The 18927-nt window shown below is 42.1% G+C and overlaps 1 protein-coding gene across 5 annotated transcripts in view; it reads right to left on the reverse strand.

Annotated features, from left to right (window-relative positions):
* Window positions 1–18927, reverse strand: part of LOC134348223 (phosphorylase b kinase regulatory subunit alpha, liver isoform-like) — a 180406-nt gene that overhangs the window by 14122 nt on the left and 147357 nt on the right. For all 5 annotated transcript variants that reach the window (XM_063051276.1, XM_063051274.1, XM_063051273.1 and 2 more), the window contains 4 exons: window positions 17481–17569; window positions 9815–9951; window positions 1184–1340; window positions 335–414 (listed from right to left, as the gene is read on the reverse strand). In XM_063051276.1, the coding sequence (XP_062907346.1) occupies window positions 335–414; window positions 1184–1340; window positions 9815–9951; window positions 17481–17569 (463 nt within the window). The remainder of the gene's footprint in view (window positions 1–334; window positions 415–1183; window positions 1341–9814; window positions 9952–17480; window positions 17570–18927) is intronic.

Consider the following 18927-nt stretch of genomic DNA (forward strand, 5'->3'; position numbering starts at 1 on the left):
CACAATGCCTTCCTCTAAATCATTGACGTAAATTGTAAACCGCTGAAGTCCCAATACCGAGCCCTGTGGCACCCCACTAGTCACTACCTGCCATTCCGAGAAACACCCATTCACTGCTACCCTTTGCTTTGAATGGGTTCTCCAATTACAGTCCTCACACTTACCCACAGCCCTGCAAACTATTCATGCAATCTCTGTTAAAAGTGAAACCTGGCTGAATCCATCTTTTAGATGAATGTATGCTCTCACAACTTGCCTCTGGCTCTTCCCTGAGCACTTGCTAGTAGACACGGAGAAGGTTCAGGGAAACTCTCAAAAGCTGTTAAATACTTACGCTGTGATGATCCTCTCACGCGGTTCTGGGGGAAGGCCAACTGTTAGCTGCTTCTGATGCGACAGGAGGTCTGTGCAAGCCTTCATGCCAAGAAGATAAACAACTTCAAAAGGCAAACAAAACAACGTCTGGAAAGCATCTGCACTGAAAATGCATAATTATCTACTTCCAAACAAGTCTTAACACCAGCAGTCCCTGGCAGAACCAAAGCAGTTAGCTGAAAATCAAACTACTACAGGAATTCAGAGGGTCAGGCAGCATCTGAGGGGGCAGGAGGATGGTTGTGCTTTGGGTCAGGATGAGTGTTGGGGACAGTTAACTGATAGAAACATCAGAGGATGGTTGTGCTTTGGGTCAGGATGAGTTTTGGGGAGAGTTAACTGATAGAAAGATCAGAGGATGGTTGTGCTGTGGGTCAGGATGAGTGTAGGGGAGAGTTAACTGATAGAAAGATCAGAGGATGGTTGTGCTTTGGGTCAGGATGAGTGTAGGGGAGAGTTAACTGATAGAAAGATCAGAGGATGGTTGTGCTGTGGGTCAGGATGAGTGTTGGGGAGAGTTAACTGATAGAAAGATCAGAGGACTCTGCTTAATGTTCTGAGATGCTCCAACAGTTTGTGTTAAGATTCCAGCACATGCAATCTCTTGTGTCTTTACTAAGATCCATGTCCTATTGACCACATTCAAAGGAATTTCCAAGAATTACAACATCCTAGAAAGGGTTAAATTTACTGTGCTTATGCATTTGCACTTGAACAGATCTCATTCCTTGTTACTTCAGTGGCCTCATCCCCCAGGCTAGAGCTGACAATTTAGCATTTAGCAGTATGCTAACAGTACACTACGTACCTCAGCAAGGACTTCAATCCTCTTCCTCAACATGCCTGAAATGTAGCGGATCAGTCCCCACTCACGGTTTTGGCCGGCTTTATTGTACAACTCAGTCAAGAGGCTTCGTACTGTGGCACCATTCTGTCCCCCGATATTTGTGTCCCAATCTGGACCCCTGCATCCGAGGTGAAAAAGGAAATGTTCTTTGGTTCATCATGGATCTGTGCTCATCCTGGTTATTGAACATTGAGCTCCCATCCTCTTTGTCCCACCAATACCCCCAACCCCAAGCACCTTCCTACCTTCAGCCCCACCACGGGACCCCAATGGTCACAGGCCCAACAGGTCAACGGCCTAAAACCCTGACTTTGGGAAGGATAGCAGATGAAAGCATCAGGTCTAGAGCACAACTGAAGCTTCTGTGAAGGGCAGACTGGTGGGGAGTGTAGGGACCGCACAAACTGTGGCACCACTGGCAGCAGTCACAGAGTCAGGCAGTGTGGAAATAGGTGGTCTGATTCATCATCTCCATGCTGACCACTGCAGCCACGAAGAGTCAGAGTTACACAGGAACTTCCAAAACAAATATCAAGGATTGAAAGATGCAGAAACTATTACACTGTGAGCTATAATGGGGCCAGATAACCTAAACAGTACTTTGTTTAAGGGATAACACTAATTTATCAACAGTAATTTTTAACTAGATTAGTCATGATTTCCTTGATTGCTTATTAATATTTCACATAAGGGAATAATATTCCTTCAGTACACACTGGGGAGAGCTGAGCTGACTTCTCACAAGGCTGGAGCACGTAGACTTTTAACATTTCAATCAAATTTGCATGACTGAATCTAGGCAGTATCAGATTGGTGGAAATCTCAGGTTCAGACTGAGTGAATACTGGGAAGTTACCTCATTAAATCAAACAAACAGGTGGCAATATACAACTGTAAATGGTCTAATCAGGACAAGGAATCTGGAAAGTCTCAGCTTGCTTCAGAACAAACAAAGAAGTTTCAGATCAACTGCATGGATTTGCTTCATGTGAGACCAAACTCGTTTGTTACATTTCTCCTCAATTTTAGTCTGGAAATTAGATCACGTAAGTGATTTTCACAGTCAAGCAGATCAGGAAGAGATTCTTTATACGAGCATTACAAAATCTTTAGTGAAGTGCAATGACCGATAAGATTATGCCTTTACCCCTCGGCCAGTATCTGAGGACTGGATGTGGATGATCACACTGCCGGTTCTTGCATGTTGCTCAACATAGAAGCATAGAAAACCTACAGCACAATACAGGCCCTTTGGACCACAATACTGTGCTTTCTGCACATTTATTTGTTTTATTTTATTTTCTAGCATTTCATTTGCTGAAAACACTGTTAAAGCTGATTAATATACAGTGGCATGCAAAAGTTTGTGCACCCCGGTCAAAATCTCTGTTACTGTGAATAGCTAAGCGAGTAAAAGATGAACTGATTTCCAAAAGCATTAAGTTAAAGATGACATATTTCTTTAATACTTTAAGCAAGAAAACTTTTTTATTTCCATCTTTTACCGTTTCAAAATAACAAAAAAGGAAAAGGGCCCAAGCAAAAGTTTGGGCACCCTGCATGGCAGTACTTAGTAACACCCCTTTTGGCAAGTATCACAGCCTGTAAACACTTTTTGTAGCCAGCTAAGAGTCTTTCAAAATAGACGAAAAAGTTCTATTTTAACTTCATCAGTCCACAGGACTTGTTTCCAAAATGCATCAGGCTTGTTCAGATGTTCCTTTGAACCTTCTGAATAGAACTTAATGGCCGCAAAGAGCAAAGGTATATTTGGAGAAAAAAGGCTGCAGAATTTCATGTAAAGAACCCCTCTCAATCTGTTAAGCATGGGGGTGGATCGATCATGCCTTGGGCTTGTATTGCAGCCAGTGGCACGGGGAACATTTACTGGTAGAGGGGAGAATGAATTCAATTAAATACCAGCAAATTCTGGAAGCAAACATCACACCATCTGTAAAAAAGCTGAAGATGAAAAGAGGATGGCTTCTACAGCATGATAATGATCCTAAACACACCTCAAAATCCACAATGGACTACCTCAAGAGATGCAAGCTGAAGGTTTTGCCATGGCCCTCTCAGTCCCCCGACCTAAACATCATCGAAAATCTGTGGATAGACCTCAAAAAAGCAGTGCATGCAAGACGGCCCAAGAATCTCACAGAACTAGAAGCCTTTTGCAAGGAAGAATGGGCGAAAATCCCCCAAACAAGAATTGAATGACTCTTAGCTGGCTACAGAAAGCATTTACAAGCTGTGATACTTGCCAAAGGGGGTGTTACTAAGTACTGCCATGCAGGGTGCCCAAATTTTTGCTTTGGGCCCTTTTCCTTTTTTGTTATTTTGAAACTATAAAAGATGGAAATAAAAAAGGTTTCATGCTTAAAATATTAAAGAAATTTGTCATCTTTAACTTTATACCTTTTGGAAATCAGTTCATCTTTTACTCGCTTAGTTATTCACAGTAACAGAAATTTTGATCAGGGGTGCCTAAACTTTTGCATGTCACTGTATATGCATCGTTTTCTTTAAGAATAGAAATGGTTATAAATCACAAGTCACGTTAAGGTTTTGAGAGTAATTGAGACAGCGCAGAACAGGCCCTTTACCTCATGATATTGTACCAACTTTTTCACCTACTCTTTTCAATTTAACCCTTCCCTCTACAAAGCTCTCCATATCTCTTTCATGCACCTGCCCTTCTGCGAGTCTCTGAAAAATCCCTAATGTGCCTGCTTCTACCACGCTCCCGGCAGCACATTTCATGCACCCACCACTCTCTGTAAAAAAAAAAACCCTACCTCTGGCATCCCTCCTATACCTTCCTCCAGTCAGTCATTTTAAAATTATGCCATTTCCACCTTGGAAAACTGGCTGGCTGTACACTCCAGTCAAGCCTCTTATGCACCTTATCGAGTCACCTCTCATCATCCTTCACTCTAAAGAGACCAAGACCTAATTCACTGGAGGTGTATAAGCTGTCAAGAGGCATAGATCGAATGGTGTTCTTCAAACTCACTTCTTTTTATTGGTCTTTGCCAAGTGCCTAATAACCCAAACAATTTGAAGCTCTACAGAAAGTCCTGACAGGCCCCTTTGGAACACCAGTACAAAATTAATTATAAAGTTAAAAAAAATTCCATGTGATGTAAGCAACCTAGTATGGGAGAGAAGGAAAATTGGAAAGGATTCACGTGGGCTTCATTTATAAGGAGAGATTGAATAGGCCAGGACTTTTCCCCTAAAACATAAGAGGCTGAGGGTTTCCCTTATATAAGTTCATAAAATCATCTGGGACAAAGATAAAGTGAGAAGTAACAGTCCTTTCCCAGGGTAGGGGAGTCTAAAACAAAAGGTGAGGGGGGGAGACCAAGGGGATCTGATGGCCAGCTTTAGGTGGGTGTATGGAATGAGATGTCAGAGAAAGCTGCAGAGACAGATACAATTCAACATTTGGACAGGTGCATGAATAGCAAACGTGTAGAGGGATATGGACCAAATGTCAGCAAATGGGACAAGCTCAGATAGACAACTTGCTTGGCATGGACATCTAGGTTAAAGGGCCTGTTTTTGTGCGTGTAACTATGCCAAAAGCACAAACTGCTTTCTTGCTCCTCATAGAGCCGAATACTCTGTTCTTTGCTTCCAACAGCTCAGTTTGTCATCTGAAGACCATTAGCTGTGCTTCGACTTTTTATACTCGATGACCTTTCAGATGAAATATTAGCGTCGCACTCTCATTGCTGAGTCAGTCATTCAAAGTGTAACTGAACAAATGTTTATTTATTGAAGCCTTTTCCATAGATGTAACCTCTCCCAGCTGCCACTGCTCAATTCCTTCCTTCACCCATCATTAATCATTCTCAAGAACAACACCCTCAAAATGCTGAGGCCCTCGTCAGGACGGGAAAGGAAGGCGAACAAGGAGTACAAACTGACAGCTGATTATTCAGGAGTTCACTATTAAGGATGAGGGTTTAGGGTATGTGGAAACACATGATAAAATAGGCCGAAGTCAGCATGGTTTCTTTAAGGGGAGATCTTGCCTGACAAATCTGTCGGAATTCTTTGAGGAAATAACAAAGGATAGGTAAAGGAGAATCAGTGGATGTTGTTGACTTGGATTTTCAGAAGGCCTTTGACAAGGTGCCGCACATGAGGTTGCTTAACAAGGTAACAGCCCATGGTACTTCAGAAAAGATACTAGCATTGGTAGAAGACCAGCTGATTAACAGAAGGCAAAGACTGGGAATAAAGGAATCATAGGCATAATATGATTAGGAATAGTCAGCATGGCTTTGTGAAAGGCAGGTCATGCCTTATGAGCCTCAGTGAATTTTTTGAGGATGTGACTAAACACATTGATGAAGGTAGAGCCGTAGATGTAGTGTATATGGATTTCAGCAAGGCATTTGATAAGGTAACCCATGCAAGGCTTATTGAGAAAGTAAGGAGGCAGGGGATCCAAGGGGACATTGCTTCATGGTTCCAGAACTGGTTTGCCCACAGAAGGCAAAGAGTGGTTGTAGTGGGGTCATATTCTGCATGGAGGTCAGTCACCAGTGGTGTGCCTCAGGAATCTGTTCTGGGACCCTTACTCTTCATGATTTTTATAAATGACCTGGATGAGGAAGTGGAGGGATGGGTTAGTAAATTTGCTGATGACACAAAGGTTGGGGGTGTGGTGGATAGTGTGGAGGGCTGTCAGAGGTTACAGCGGGACATTGATAGGATGTAAAACTGGGCTGAGAAGTGGCAGATGGAGTTCAACCCAGATAAGCGTGAGGTGGTTCATTTTGGTAGGTCAAGTATGATGACAGAATATAGTATTAATGGTAAGGCTCTTGGCAGTGTGGAGGATCAGAGAGATCTTGGGGTCCGAGTCCATAGGACACACAAGGCTGCTGCGCAGGTTGACTCTGTGGTTAAGAAAGCATACGGTACATTGGCCTTCATTAATCGTGGGACTGAGCTTAGAAGCCAAGAGGTAATGTTACAGCTATATAGGACCCTGGTCAGACCCCACTTGGAGAACTGTGCTCAGTTCTGGTCACCTCACTATAGGAAGGATGTGAACACTATAGAAAGGGTGCAGAGGAGATTTACAAGGATGTTGCTAGGATTGGGGAGCATTCCTTATGAGAATAGGTTGAGTGAACTCAGTCTCTTTTCCTTGGAGTGACGGAGGATGAGAGGTAACCTGATAGAGGTGTATAAGATGATGAGAGGCATTGATCATGTGGATAGTCAGAGGCTTTTTCCCAGGGCTGGAATGGCTAACACGTGAGGACACAGTTTTAAGGTGGTTAGAAGAAGGTATAGAGGAGATGTCAGGGGTAAGTATTTTACATAGGGTGCATGGAATGGGCTGCCGGCGACGGTGGTAGAGGTGGATATGATAGGGTCTTTTAAGAGACTCCTGGACAGATATATGGAGCTCAGAAAAATAGAGGGCTATGGGTAACCCTAGGTAATTTCTCAGGTAAGGACATGTTCAGCTTTGTGGGCTGAAGGGCCTATATTTGTGCTGTAGGTTTTCTATGTTTCTATGCTTCTAAAGGGGACCTTTTCTGGTTGGCTACCATCAGCTAGTGGGGTTCCCAGGGGTCAGTAATAGGTCTGCAACTTTACACGTAGAATGTTAATGGTTAGGACAACAGAATTTGTGGCTTTGTGGCCAAGTTTGTGGATGGTACAAGCAAAGATGGAGAGCAGGTACTTTGTGGAAGCAGGGAAATGTATGGTCATGGTAATAAAGGAGGAAACTATTTTCTAAATGGGAAGAGAATTTACAAATCTGAGGTGCAAAGGGTCTTGGGAGTCCTAATGCTGGACTCCCTAATGGTTAACTTACATGCTGAGTCAGTTGTAAGAAAGGCAAGTGCAACGTGAGCATTTGGTTTGAAAGGTCTGGAATATAAAAGCACGGATGTAATCCAGAGCCTTTATAAGGCACTGGCTAGCCAGCCACATTTGGAGTATAGTGAGACACTTTGGGCCTCATATCTAAAGAAAGAGGTGTTGATGTTGGAGAGAGTCCATGAGAGAATCCATAAGAGGATTATTTGAATGATCTGGGAATGAAAGGGAATGTTGAATGCCTCTATGCCTGTACTCACTGGAATTTATAAGTATGATGGGGTATCTCATTGAAACTTACTGAATATTTCGAGGCCTTTTTAGAATGGATATGGAGAAGTTGCTTTCAGTAGTAGGAGGGTCAAGGATTAGAGAGCTTAGCTTCAGAATAAAATACATCTCTTTAGAACAGAGATGAGGTGGAATTTCTTTAGCTAGATTTTGGTGAATCTGTGGAATGTATTGCCAGGTTGCTGCAGAGACTGTCATTGAATGTACTTAAAGTGGAGGCTGATAATTGTTGATTTGTAAGGGTATCAAAGGTTACAGGGAGAAGGCAGGAGACTGAGGTTGAGAGGGAAAAATAAGTCATCCGTGACTGGCAGAGCAGACTTGATGGACCAAGTGCCCTGATTCTACTCTCATGTCTTATGGTCTTGTGATCAAAGGTGTTTGATGAATGTAGAGCTGTGGACACTGTCCAGCAGGATCTTAGTAAGACCTCTGACAAGTTCCCACCTGGGAGGCTCATTCAGATGATCAAGATGCATGGCATCCATGGTGACTTGCCCCTTTGGATTCCAAACTGGCTTGTCCAAATAAGACACAAGGTAATGGTCCAGAGAAATCTGTACAAGGACCACTGGTGCTTGTGATTTATATATTGAATGAGTTGTTTAGTAAGTTCACAGACAATACAATGGTTGGTGGATAGTGTAAAAGATTACACAAGAGAAATGTTGCAAATATGGGCACAGAAATGGCAAATGGCATTAAATCAGCTAAGTGCGAGGTGTTGATCAAACAGAAAGTGTACAGGGCCCTTAACATGCAGGGGAACCTTGGGGTTTGTCTATAGCTGCTGGAAAGTGGCTGCACAGGTTGAAAGATTGGTAAAGAAGGTGTATGGCCTCTTTACTTTTCTTAGTCAGGTTCAAGGTCCAAAAGTTATGTTGCAGATTTATGAAACTCTGGTCAAGCTGCATCTAAGTACATTATAACAGGGGTTCCCAACCTTTTTTACTATCAACTTGGGTTCGAGGACTCCAGGTTGGGAACTCCTGCATTATAGGAAGGAAGTGGAGGCTTTGGAGAAGGCGCAAAAGAGGCTTACCAGGAGGCCACCTGGATTCGAAAGCTTGTGCTATGAGGAGAGTTTGTTTCCTCTGGACTGACGGGAGACTTCACAGAAGTTTATAAGATTATAAGAGGCATGAATAGAATAACAATGGTCAGGGTCAAAATACCTGATACTAGAGTGTACGCATTTAAGGAAAGAGGGGTTAAGTTCAAAGGGGATGAATGGGCAATTTTTTTCCCCCACAGAGAGTGGAGGGTTCCTGAATGTACTGTCAGGAGTGGTAGTGGAGGCAAATATAATAGAAGCATTTAAGAGGCTCTTAGGTTAATAAATGAATGTGCAGATAATGGTGGGAAATGGATGGACATTGTCTAAACTCAAGGGATTAGTTTAGTTAGGCATTTTAACTAGTTTGCCACATTGTAGGCCAAAGGCCTCTTTCCACACTGTACTATTTTATGTTCCATGTTCAAAACTGGTCCTAATCAAACTTGCATCAAATTTTATCTGGTAACACGCCTGTGAAGTTATGGGACACCTTGCTGAAGGTAAATTCAAGGAGTTGTTTAGGAAAATGCTACCAAACACGGAAAACGATTTGCATGGGGAATTATGTCTACAATGGTATCCTGGGTAGGGAAGATGTTTAAGGAAAAAAATGAATTATTTTAAATCAGAAGGCCAGCCACATCTTGTCATCACTGATTTTCAAACTATGACTGATTACTCATAGAAAAGTTGCTGATGCAAGCAATTGGGATGCGACAATATTAAACAGAGAGTCAAGTCTTTGTGCAGCTTGCTTTACAGTTCCAGCAAGTAAGAGGCAAATGAGGGCCATGCTGCTGAAATGTTGCTTGACTACAAGAGCTGGGACGTCAGGTCACAATTGTATGAAACATTGGTTAGGCCGCACTTGGTGTACCGTTCACAGCTTCATTTACCTTACAATAGGAAGGATGTGATTAAGCCCAGAGAGGATTGAGAAGGATGTTCTCTGGACTGGAGGTTATGAGTGGACAGACTGAAAGGCAATATGATAGATGTTTATAAAACAATGGAGGGCCAGAGTCTGTTTCTCTTGAATAAAAGTGGAGAACATAGGCATGATGTGAGCAGAAGGAGGCTTAAACTTTTCACAAAGAGAGAATTTGGAATCTGGAATGAACTACCAGGTGCTAGAGGCAAAAACAGCATTTACAAGGCTCTGGACAACTAATTGAATAAGGGAGGCAAAGAGGAATATGGAATTAATGCAGGCACGTGGGGTTAGTATAGCTTGTCATGATGGTTAGTATAGATATCATGACTTAAATTCGTTACTGCTTTTCAAAAAAACTCTGTAAGAACCATCATGGAAGTGTGGTGGAGGACTGAACAAAAGTATTTAAACTGCTCCGTAACATTGCTCAGAACATTTCAGGAGTTTCACTTACTTAATGACATGCAGGATATAGAGTATATCTGCCTGGTCTTGTAGTGTGCTGCATTCTTTCAACTGTTCAACCAATAAAGCAAAGTCAATATCCCCATGGGCATCCTTGGGCAAGCTAAGATCCACATGATGATCCATCTTAGCGAGAAAAGAGGAACAGTGGTTATTTTTTGTCCACATTAATTTGCATGTTGCTAAATTCATAAAGGCTCATTATTATCATAGAACCAAAACATTAGAAATCTCGATCTGTACTTGCTTTTCAAATACACAATCAACTTTTTGAAAAAAACCTCTTGTAACTCTTTGAGGATCAAGTGTATCTTCACAAAGTTACATTATAGCCAATTCATTGTGGCATGAAACGTGGGCAGAGTTCCTCCAGCAAATTGTTGCTCTATATTTCCGCATATGCGTCTCTTGAGTTCAAGGGAAATCTCACATTTAATTTCTACAAACTGCTGATGGTTTTGTCATGCACTTTGTGTCTGTCCACTTGATACCATTTTGTGCATGTAAACAAGGAATGCTACAATCATATAACATGTTCATATTTGCAGTACTGATCCAGGTGCTGATGCGCGCATAGACAAATCGTTCAGCTATCAATAACACCATTAGAAGCATTTAGGGGAGACAGCATTTAGATTTACAGTAGAGAAACTAACTATTAAACAGGAATACTGGAGGAATTTCAGAATCAGTATTGGGTTTAATATCACTGGCATATGTGGCAAAATTTGTTGTTTTGTGGCAGCAGTAAATTACAATAAATATACATAAAAAAACATTGAGTGTGTGGCTTCAGGCTCCTGTACCTCCTCCATGCTGGTAGCAATGAGAAGAGGATGATGGGAGTCCTTAATGATGGATGCCGCCTGTTTGAGACATCGCCTTTTGAAGGTGTCGTGGGTGCTCGGGAAGATAGTGCCCATGATGGCGCTGGCTGAGTTTGCAACTTTTTCCGATCCTGTGCAGTGGCCCCTCCAGACCAGATGGTGATGTAACCAGTTCGAATGCTCTCCACGGCACATAAGCAGGAATTTGCTAGTGTCTTTGGTGACAAATCAGATCTCCTCAAACTCCTGATGAAATACAGCCACTGTTGTGCCTCCTTTGTAATTGCATCGATATGTTGGGCTCAGGATTGATCCTCAGGAACTTGAAACTGCTCACTGCGCAGCTGGCTGAGTGCAACAACCTGGCACAACATCAGTAAGACCAAGGAATAGATTGTGGACTTCAGCAAGGGGAAGTCACGAGAGCAGCAGTCCTTCTTGAGTGGTCAGCTTCAGCTTCCTGGACAACAAGATTACAGTGGCCTCACAAAGAGCGCACCAGTGGCTGGACTTCACTGGCGTGTCACCAAAGACTCGTGCAGATTTCTATCGACAGTGGGGATCATTCTGACGGGCTGTATCACAGTCCGGTAAGGAGGCTCCAAAGTGCAGAACAGAAAGAGGGTTGATGCTTTACAGTACAGGCGACAAGGGTTCAATTCCCACCGCTGCCTGTAAGGAGTTTGTACATTCTCCCCGTCACCACGTGGGTTTCCTCCCACAGACCAAAGACGGACTGGGGTGGTAGTTTACTTGGTCATTGCCCCATGATTAGGCTGGGCAGTGCGGCTCAAAGGGCCGCAAGGCTCTATTCTGTGCAGTATCTGAATCGATTGATAGGTAACAGATACAGGAAGCAGCAATTCCTCCGGCTCACACCAAACAGCACCAGTGAGTGATCATGTTTTAGTCAGTTATGTGTTTGGTCAGCACGACCAAGCAACAACTTAGCTGACTCGACTGGCATTACCCACCTCCCCAGGAAAATATCCAACATAATCATTGGTCATACTGTCTTCTCCCACTTCCACTGAGCAGAAAATAGTTGAAAACATGCACCAGCAGACTCAGGGTCAGCTTCTACCCTGCTGTTATCAAGACTATTGAATGGTGCAGTGATGGTACATTCTTCATCTCCCAATCTACCTTGTTGTAGCCCTTGCACAGTACTGTCTCCCTGCACTGCACCTTCCCTTTAACTGTAACACTATGTTTTGCATTGTGCTATTGCTTTTCATATTACTCGGATGTAATGCTTTGACATTATTTGTATGGATGTCATAAAAAACAATGGTTTTCACTCTATTTTGTTACACATCAGAATAATAAACTGATTATCAAGTAGCAAATTTAGTACACATTCATGTCCATAAGACCATAAGACATAGCAGCAGAATTAGGTTATTTGGCCCATCGAGTCTGCTCCACCTGATGGCTGATCCATTTTTCCTCTCATTTCTACCTTCTTCCCATATCCCTTCATGCCCTGACCAATCGAGAATCTATCAACCTCTGTCTGAAATATACATAAATTCTTGGCTTCCACAGTTGCCTGTGACAAAGAATTCCACAGATTCACCACTCTCTGGCTAAAGAAATTCCTCCTCATCTCTGGCCTAAAAGGATACCCCTCTATTCTGAGCTGCATCCTCTGGTCTTAGACTCTCCCACCACAGGAAACATCCTCTCCACATCCACTCTGTCAAGGCCTTTCACTTTTCGATAGGTTTCAATGAGGTCAACCCTTATTCTTTTGAATTCTAGTGAATACAGGCCCAGAGTCATCAAAGCACTTTTCATATGAGAAGCCATTCAATCCTGGAATCATTTTCGTGAACCTCCTTTGAACCCTCTCCAGTTTGAGCACATCCTTTCTTAGAAAAGGGACCAAAACTGCTCACAATACTCCAAGTGAGGTCTCACCAGTGCTATATAAAGTTTCAACATTACATCCTTGCTTTTATATTCTAGTCCTCCTGAAATGTATGCTAACATTGCAATTGCCTTGCTCACCACAGACTCAACATGCAAATTAACCTGTAGGAAATACTGCACAAGGACACCCAAGTCCCTCTGTGCCTCAGATGTTTGTATTTTCTCTCCAGTTAGAAAATAGTCTACCCTTTTATTTCTTCTACCAAAGCACATGACCATACACTTTCTGACACTGTATTCCATCTGCCTTTTCTTTGTCCACTCTCCTATCGAAGTGCTTCTGCACCTCTCTACTTCCTCAAAAGTACCCACCCCTTCATCAGTCTTTGTATCATTCACAAAATTTGCAACAAAGCCGTCAATTCTATCACCCAAGTCATTGACATATAACGTAAAAAGAAGCAGTCGCAACATAGACCCCCTGTGAAACATTACTAGTCACTGGCAGCCAACCAAAAAAGGCTCCTTTTATTACCACTCTTTGCATCCTGCCAATTAGCCAATGCTCTATCCATGCTAGTATCTTTCCTGTTAAACCATGGGCTCTTAAACTGTTAAGCAGCCTCTTGTGTGACACCTTGTCAAAGGCCTTCTGAAAATCCAAGTACACAACATCAACTGATTCTCCTTTACCTCGTCTGCTTGTTATTTCTTCAAAGAGTTCCAATAGGTTTGTCAGGCAAGATTTTCCCTTGAGGAAATGCATGCCTACTATGGCCTATTTTGTCATGTGCCTCCAAGTACTCCAAAAACATATCCTTAACAATCAATTTCAAATCTTCCCGACCACTGAAGTCAGACAAACTGACCTATAATTTCCTTTCTTCTGCCTCTCTCCCTTCTTTTTGCAATTTTCCAGTCTTCCGGAACCATTCCAGAATCTAGTGATTCTTGAAAGTACATTACTAATGCATTCACAACCTCTTCAGCCACCTCTTTCAGAATTTTGGAGTGTACATCACCTGGTCCAAGTGATTTATCTACCTTCAGACCTTTCAGTTTCCCAAGAGCTTTCTCCCTCGGAATGGCAACTTCACACACTTCTGACCCCTGACATCTGGAACTTCAACCATACTGCTAGTGTCTTCCACAGTGAAGATTGATATAAAACACTTATTCAATTCTTCTGCCATTTCCTTGACCCCATTACTATCTCTCCAACATAGTCTTCCAGTGGTCCGATATCTAAACTTGCCTTTCTTTTGCACTTCATGTATCTGAAGAAACTTTGGTATCCTCTTTAATATTAATGGCTGGATTACTTTTGTATCCTGTTTTCATCTTCTTAATGACTTCTGTTACCTTCTGTTGGATTTTTAAAGCTTCTCAATCCCCTAATTTCCCACTATGCTTTGCTCTATTATATGCCCTCTCTTTGGCTTTCATGTTGTCTTTAATTTCCCTTGTTAGCTATGGTTGTATCATCCTTCTTCCTCTTTGGGCTGAATATATCCTGTATCTTCTGAATTGCTTCCAGAAATTCCAGCCATTGCTGCTCTGCCATCATCCCTGCCGGTGTCCTTTTCTAATCAATTCTGGCCAACTCCTCTCTCATGCCTCTGTAATGCTCTTTAATCATTGATCATGTGGATAGTCAGAGGCTTCTTCCCAGGGCTGAAGTGGGTAACAGGAGAGGGCACAGTTTTAAGGTCTCTTTAAATCTCTTACTAACTCTTCCTTCAGTTAGTCCTGACGAAGGGTCTCGGCCTGAAACATCAACTGTACCTCTTCCTAGAGATGCTGCCTGGCCTGCTGCGTTCACCAGCAACTTTGATGTGTGTTGCTTACAGTTTTAAGGTGCTTGGAAGTAGGTTCAGAGGTGATGTCAGGGGTAAGTTTTTTTACGCAAAGAGTGGTGAGTGCGTGGAATGGGCTGCCGGCAACGGTCGTGGATGTGGATATGATAGGGTCTTTTAAGAGACAGGTTCTTGAATAGGTACATGGAGCTTAGAAAAATAGAGGGCTATGGGTAACCTTAGGTAATTTATAAGTAAGTACATGTTTGGCATAGCATTGTGGGCCGAAGGGCCTGTATTGTGCTGTAGGTTTTCTATGTTTCTAATCCTGTAATACTGATACACCTGACTCTAGCTTCTCCTTCTCAAATTTCAGGGTGAATTCGATCATATTATGATCACTTGCCCTTTAAGCACTTTTACCTTAAACTTTCTGATCAATTCCAATTCATTGCACAACACCCAATCCAGAATAGCTGATCCTCTAATGGGCTCAACCATGAGCTGCTCTTAAAAGCCGTCTCACAGGCATTCTAGAAATTCCCGCTCTTAGGATCCAGCACCAACCTGATTTTCCCAATCTACCTGCATATTAAAATCCAAGATTACTGTAATCTCCTGCCTTCTCCCCATATCCCTTCAAGCCCTGACTAGTCAAGAACCTATCAACCTCTGCCTTAAATGACTTGGCCTCCACAGCTACCTGTGGCAACGAATTCCATAGATTCACCACTCACTGGCTAAAGAAATTCCTCTTCATCTCCATTCCAAAATGACATCCCTCTATACTGAGGCTGTGTCCTCTGGTCTTAGACTACCCCACCAGAGGAAACATCCTCTCCACATCGACTCTATAGAGGCCTTTCAACGTTCAATAGTTTTCAATGAGGACACCACTCATTCTTCTGAATTCCAGTGAATACAAGCCCAGAGCCATCAAACGTTCCTCATATGACAAGCCTTTCAATTCTGAAATCATTTTTGTAAAGTTTTCCAGTGTCAGCACATCCTTTCTAAGATAAGGGGTCCAAAACTGCTCACAATACTTGAAATAAAGCCTCACCAGTACTTTATAAAACCTCAGCTTTACATCCTTGCTTTTATATTCTAGTCCTCTTGAATACTAACACCACATTTGCCACTAAATCAACCTGCAAATTAAACTTTAAGGAATCTTGCATGAGAATTCCAAAAGTCCTGTTGCACCTTGAATTTTTGAATTTCCTGACCTTTTGGAAAATAGTAATGCTTTTATTTCTCCTACCAAAATGCATGGCCATACACTTCCCAACACTGTATTCCATTTTAAGGAAACCATCTTGACCTTGGCCTATTTTATCACGTGCCTCCAAGTACCTCGAAACCAAATCCTTAACAATCAGCTCCAACATTTTCCCAACCACTGAGATCAGACTAACTGGTTCTCTTCTGCCTCTCTCCCTTCTTGAAGAGTGGAGTGACATTTACAATTTTCCAGTATTCCAGAACTATCCCAGAATCCATTGATTCTTGAGAGATCATTACGAATGCCTCCACAATCTCTTCAGCCACCTCTTTCAGAACTCTGGCCCAGGTGACTTATCTACCTTCAGACAGTTCAGCTTCCCAAGAAACTTCTCACTTCTGCCCCCTGACACTCTCGAACTTCCAGCATACTGCTAGTGTCTCTCACAGAAGAGTAATGCAAAATATTTATTCAGTTCATCTGCCATTTCCTTGTCCCCCTTTACTACCTCTCTACCATCATTTTCAATCAGTTCAATTATCTACTCTCATCTTTCATTTACATTTTATATATCTGAAGAAACTTCTGATATCCTGTCTAATATCACTAGCCAGGTTACCTTGGTATTCCATCCTTTCCTTCTTTATGACTTTTTTTTTCAGTTACATTCTGTTGGTTTTTAAAGCTTCCCAATCTTCTAACTTCCCATTATGTCTTGCTCTATTTAATGCCCTCTCTATGGCTTTTATGTTGGCTTTCACTTCTCTTGTCAGTCATGGTTGCATCAAACTAGAATACTTCTTCCTTGGGATATATCAATCCTGTGCCTTCTGAATTGCTCCCAGAAACTCCAGCCACTGCTGCTCTGCCGTCATTCCTGCTAGTGTTTCCTTTGAATCAAATTTGGCCAGCTCCTCTGTCATGCCTCTGTAATTCCCTTTACTCCACTGCAATACTGATACATCTGACTTTAGCTTCTCCTTCTCAAATTGCAGGGTGAATTCTATCACATTATGATCACTGTTTCGTAAGGGTTCCTTTACCTTAAGCTCTCTAATCAATTCTGGTTCATAGCGCAACACCCAATCCAGAATAGCTGATTCCCAGTGGGCTCTACCACAAGCTGCTCTAAAAATCCATCTTGTAGGTATTCAACAATTTCTCCCTCTTAGGATCTGGCATCAACCTGATTATCCCAATCTACCTGCATATTGAAATCCCCCATGACTATTGTAACATTGCCTTTTTGATATGCATTCTCTATTTACCATTGTAATTTGAAGACCACATCTTTGCTACTGTCAGAGGTCTGTACATAACTTCCATCAGGACCTTTTTACCCTTGCAGTTCCTTAGCTCTACCCACAACAATTCTACATCTTCCAATCCTATGACACTTCTTTCATTTTTGATTTCATTTTTTACCAACAGAGCAACCTCACCCCTCTGCCTATCCTTTGATACAATGTGCCTCTTGGAACATTAAGCTCCCAGCTCTAATCTTCTTTCAGCCACGATTCAGTGATGCCCACAACGTCATACGTGCCAATATGTAACTGTGCTACAAATTCATCTACCTTATTCCGTAGACTGTGTGTATTCAAGTATAGCACCTTCAGTCCCTTTTCATCACCTTTTTTGATCTTGTCCTACAATATACCACTAAAGAAGTAGTGGTAGAAACTCAATAGCAGCTTAAGGTATAGGATCTTTGAGGTAGAAGCTGAACGACCACCTTTGTGCTGCATCTTTTTTGGTTTTCCAAGCAGTTTGGAGCAGTGATAAACAGACTGTTGGATAATAGATTTGGGATCCTGCAGCAACCACTAATAAAGCATTCAACGGTTTCTCTCACCTATGGGTTTATATATAAAACGATTCTGTCCCAATGACGTGCATCAAAGAAGAACTGAAATATTTTCGAGAACTAACCTTCACCATCTGTGAATTTGGAACTTCCAGCAAATTCAGAGTCTTCCGATGAGTAACTGGAACTTTCATGGGCAGATACATGGAGCAACCTTTAACAAAACACAAGGTGTGCATCACAGCAACATTAATAACCACATAGGCTGTTATATCAGGCCTGCTAAACTCTGAGAATGAAGGGCATCTCATCATTAATTTGGAAACTGTGCCCATTAACTAATCTACAGGGTAAATACCGTTACAAGTCAAATGTTAGTTCCTGTCCAGCTTTGATTTCAGATTTTCAGTACCCCAGATTTTTTGATTACCACTCATTTCACTCATTTTTGATTACCACTCATTTGAGATGTGAATTAGCTAAGAACACTGGCAAATGACACTTAAAGGGTTGACGGTGGATATGCAATGGCAAGCATTTAAAGATCGCATGGATGACCTACAACAATTGTTCATCCCAGTTTGGCAAAAGAATAAATCAAGGAAGGTAGTGAACCTGTGGCTGACAAGGGAAATTAGGGATAGTATCAATTCCAAAGAAGAAGCATACAAATTAGCCAGAAAAAGTGGCTCACCTGAGGACCAAGAGAAATTCAGAGTTCAGCAGAGAAGGACAAAGGGCTTAATTAGGAAAGGGAAAAAAGATTATGAGAGAAAACTGGCAGGGAACATAAAAACTGACTGTAAAAGCTTTTTTAGATATGTGAAAAGAAAAAGATTGGTTAAGACAAATGTAGGTACCCGACAGACAGAAACAGGTGAATTGATTATGGGGAGCAAGGACATGGCAGACCAATTGAATAATTACTTTGGCTCTGTCTTCACTAAGGAGGACATAAATAATCTTCCGGAAATAGTAGGGGACAGAGGGTCCAGTGAGATGGAGGAACTGAGGGAAATACATGTTAGTAGGGAAGTGGTGTTAGGTAAATTGAAGGGATTAAAGGCAGATAAATCCCCAGGGCCAGATGGTCTGCATCCCAGAGTGCTTAAGGAAGTAGCCCAAGAAATAGTGGATGCATTAGTGATTAGTTTTCAAAACTCGTTAGATTCTGGACTAGTTCCTGAGGATTAGAGGGTGGCTAATGTAACCCCACTTTTTAAAAAACGAGGGAGAGAGAAACCGGGGAATTATAGACCAGTTAGCCTAACATCGGTGGTGGGGAAAATGCTAGAGTCAGTTATCAAAGATGTGATAACTGTGATAAAGCGGTGAAATCATCGGACAAAGTCAGCATGGATTTGTGAAAGGAAAATCATGTCTGACGAATATCAAAGAATTTTTTGAGGATGTAACTAGCAGAGTGGATAGGGGAGAACCAGTGGATGTGGTATATTTGGATTCTCAAAAGGCTTTTGACAAGGTCCCACACAGGAGATTAGTGTGCAAACTTAAAGCACACGGTATTGGGGGTAAGGTATTGATGTGGATAGAGAATTGGTTGGCAGACAG

This window comes from Mobula hypostoma, chromosome 6 (assembly GCF_963921235.1).
Source record: "Mobula hypostoma chromosome 6, sMobHyp1.1, whole genome shotgun sequence".
In the NCBI taxonomy this organism is placed as follows: domain Eukaryota; kingdom Metazoa; phylum Chordata; class Chondrichthyes; order Myliobatiformes; family Myliobatidae; genus Mobula; species Mobula hypostoma.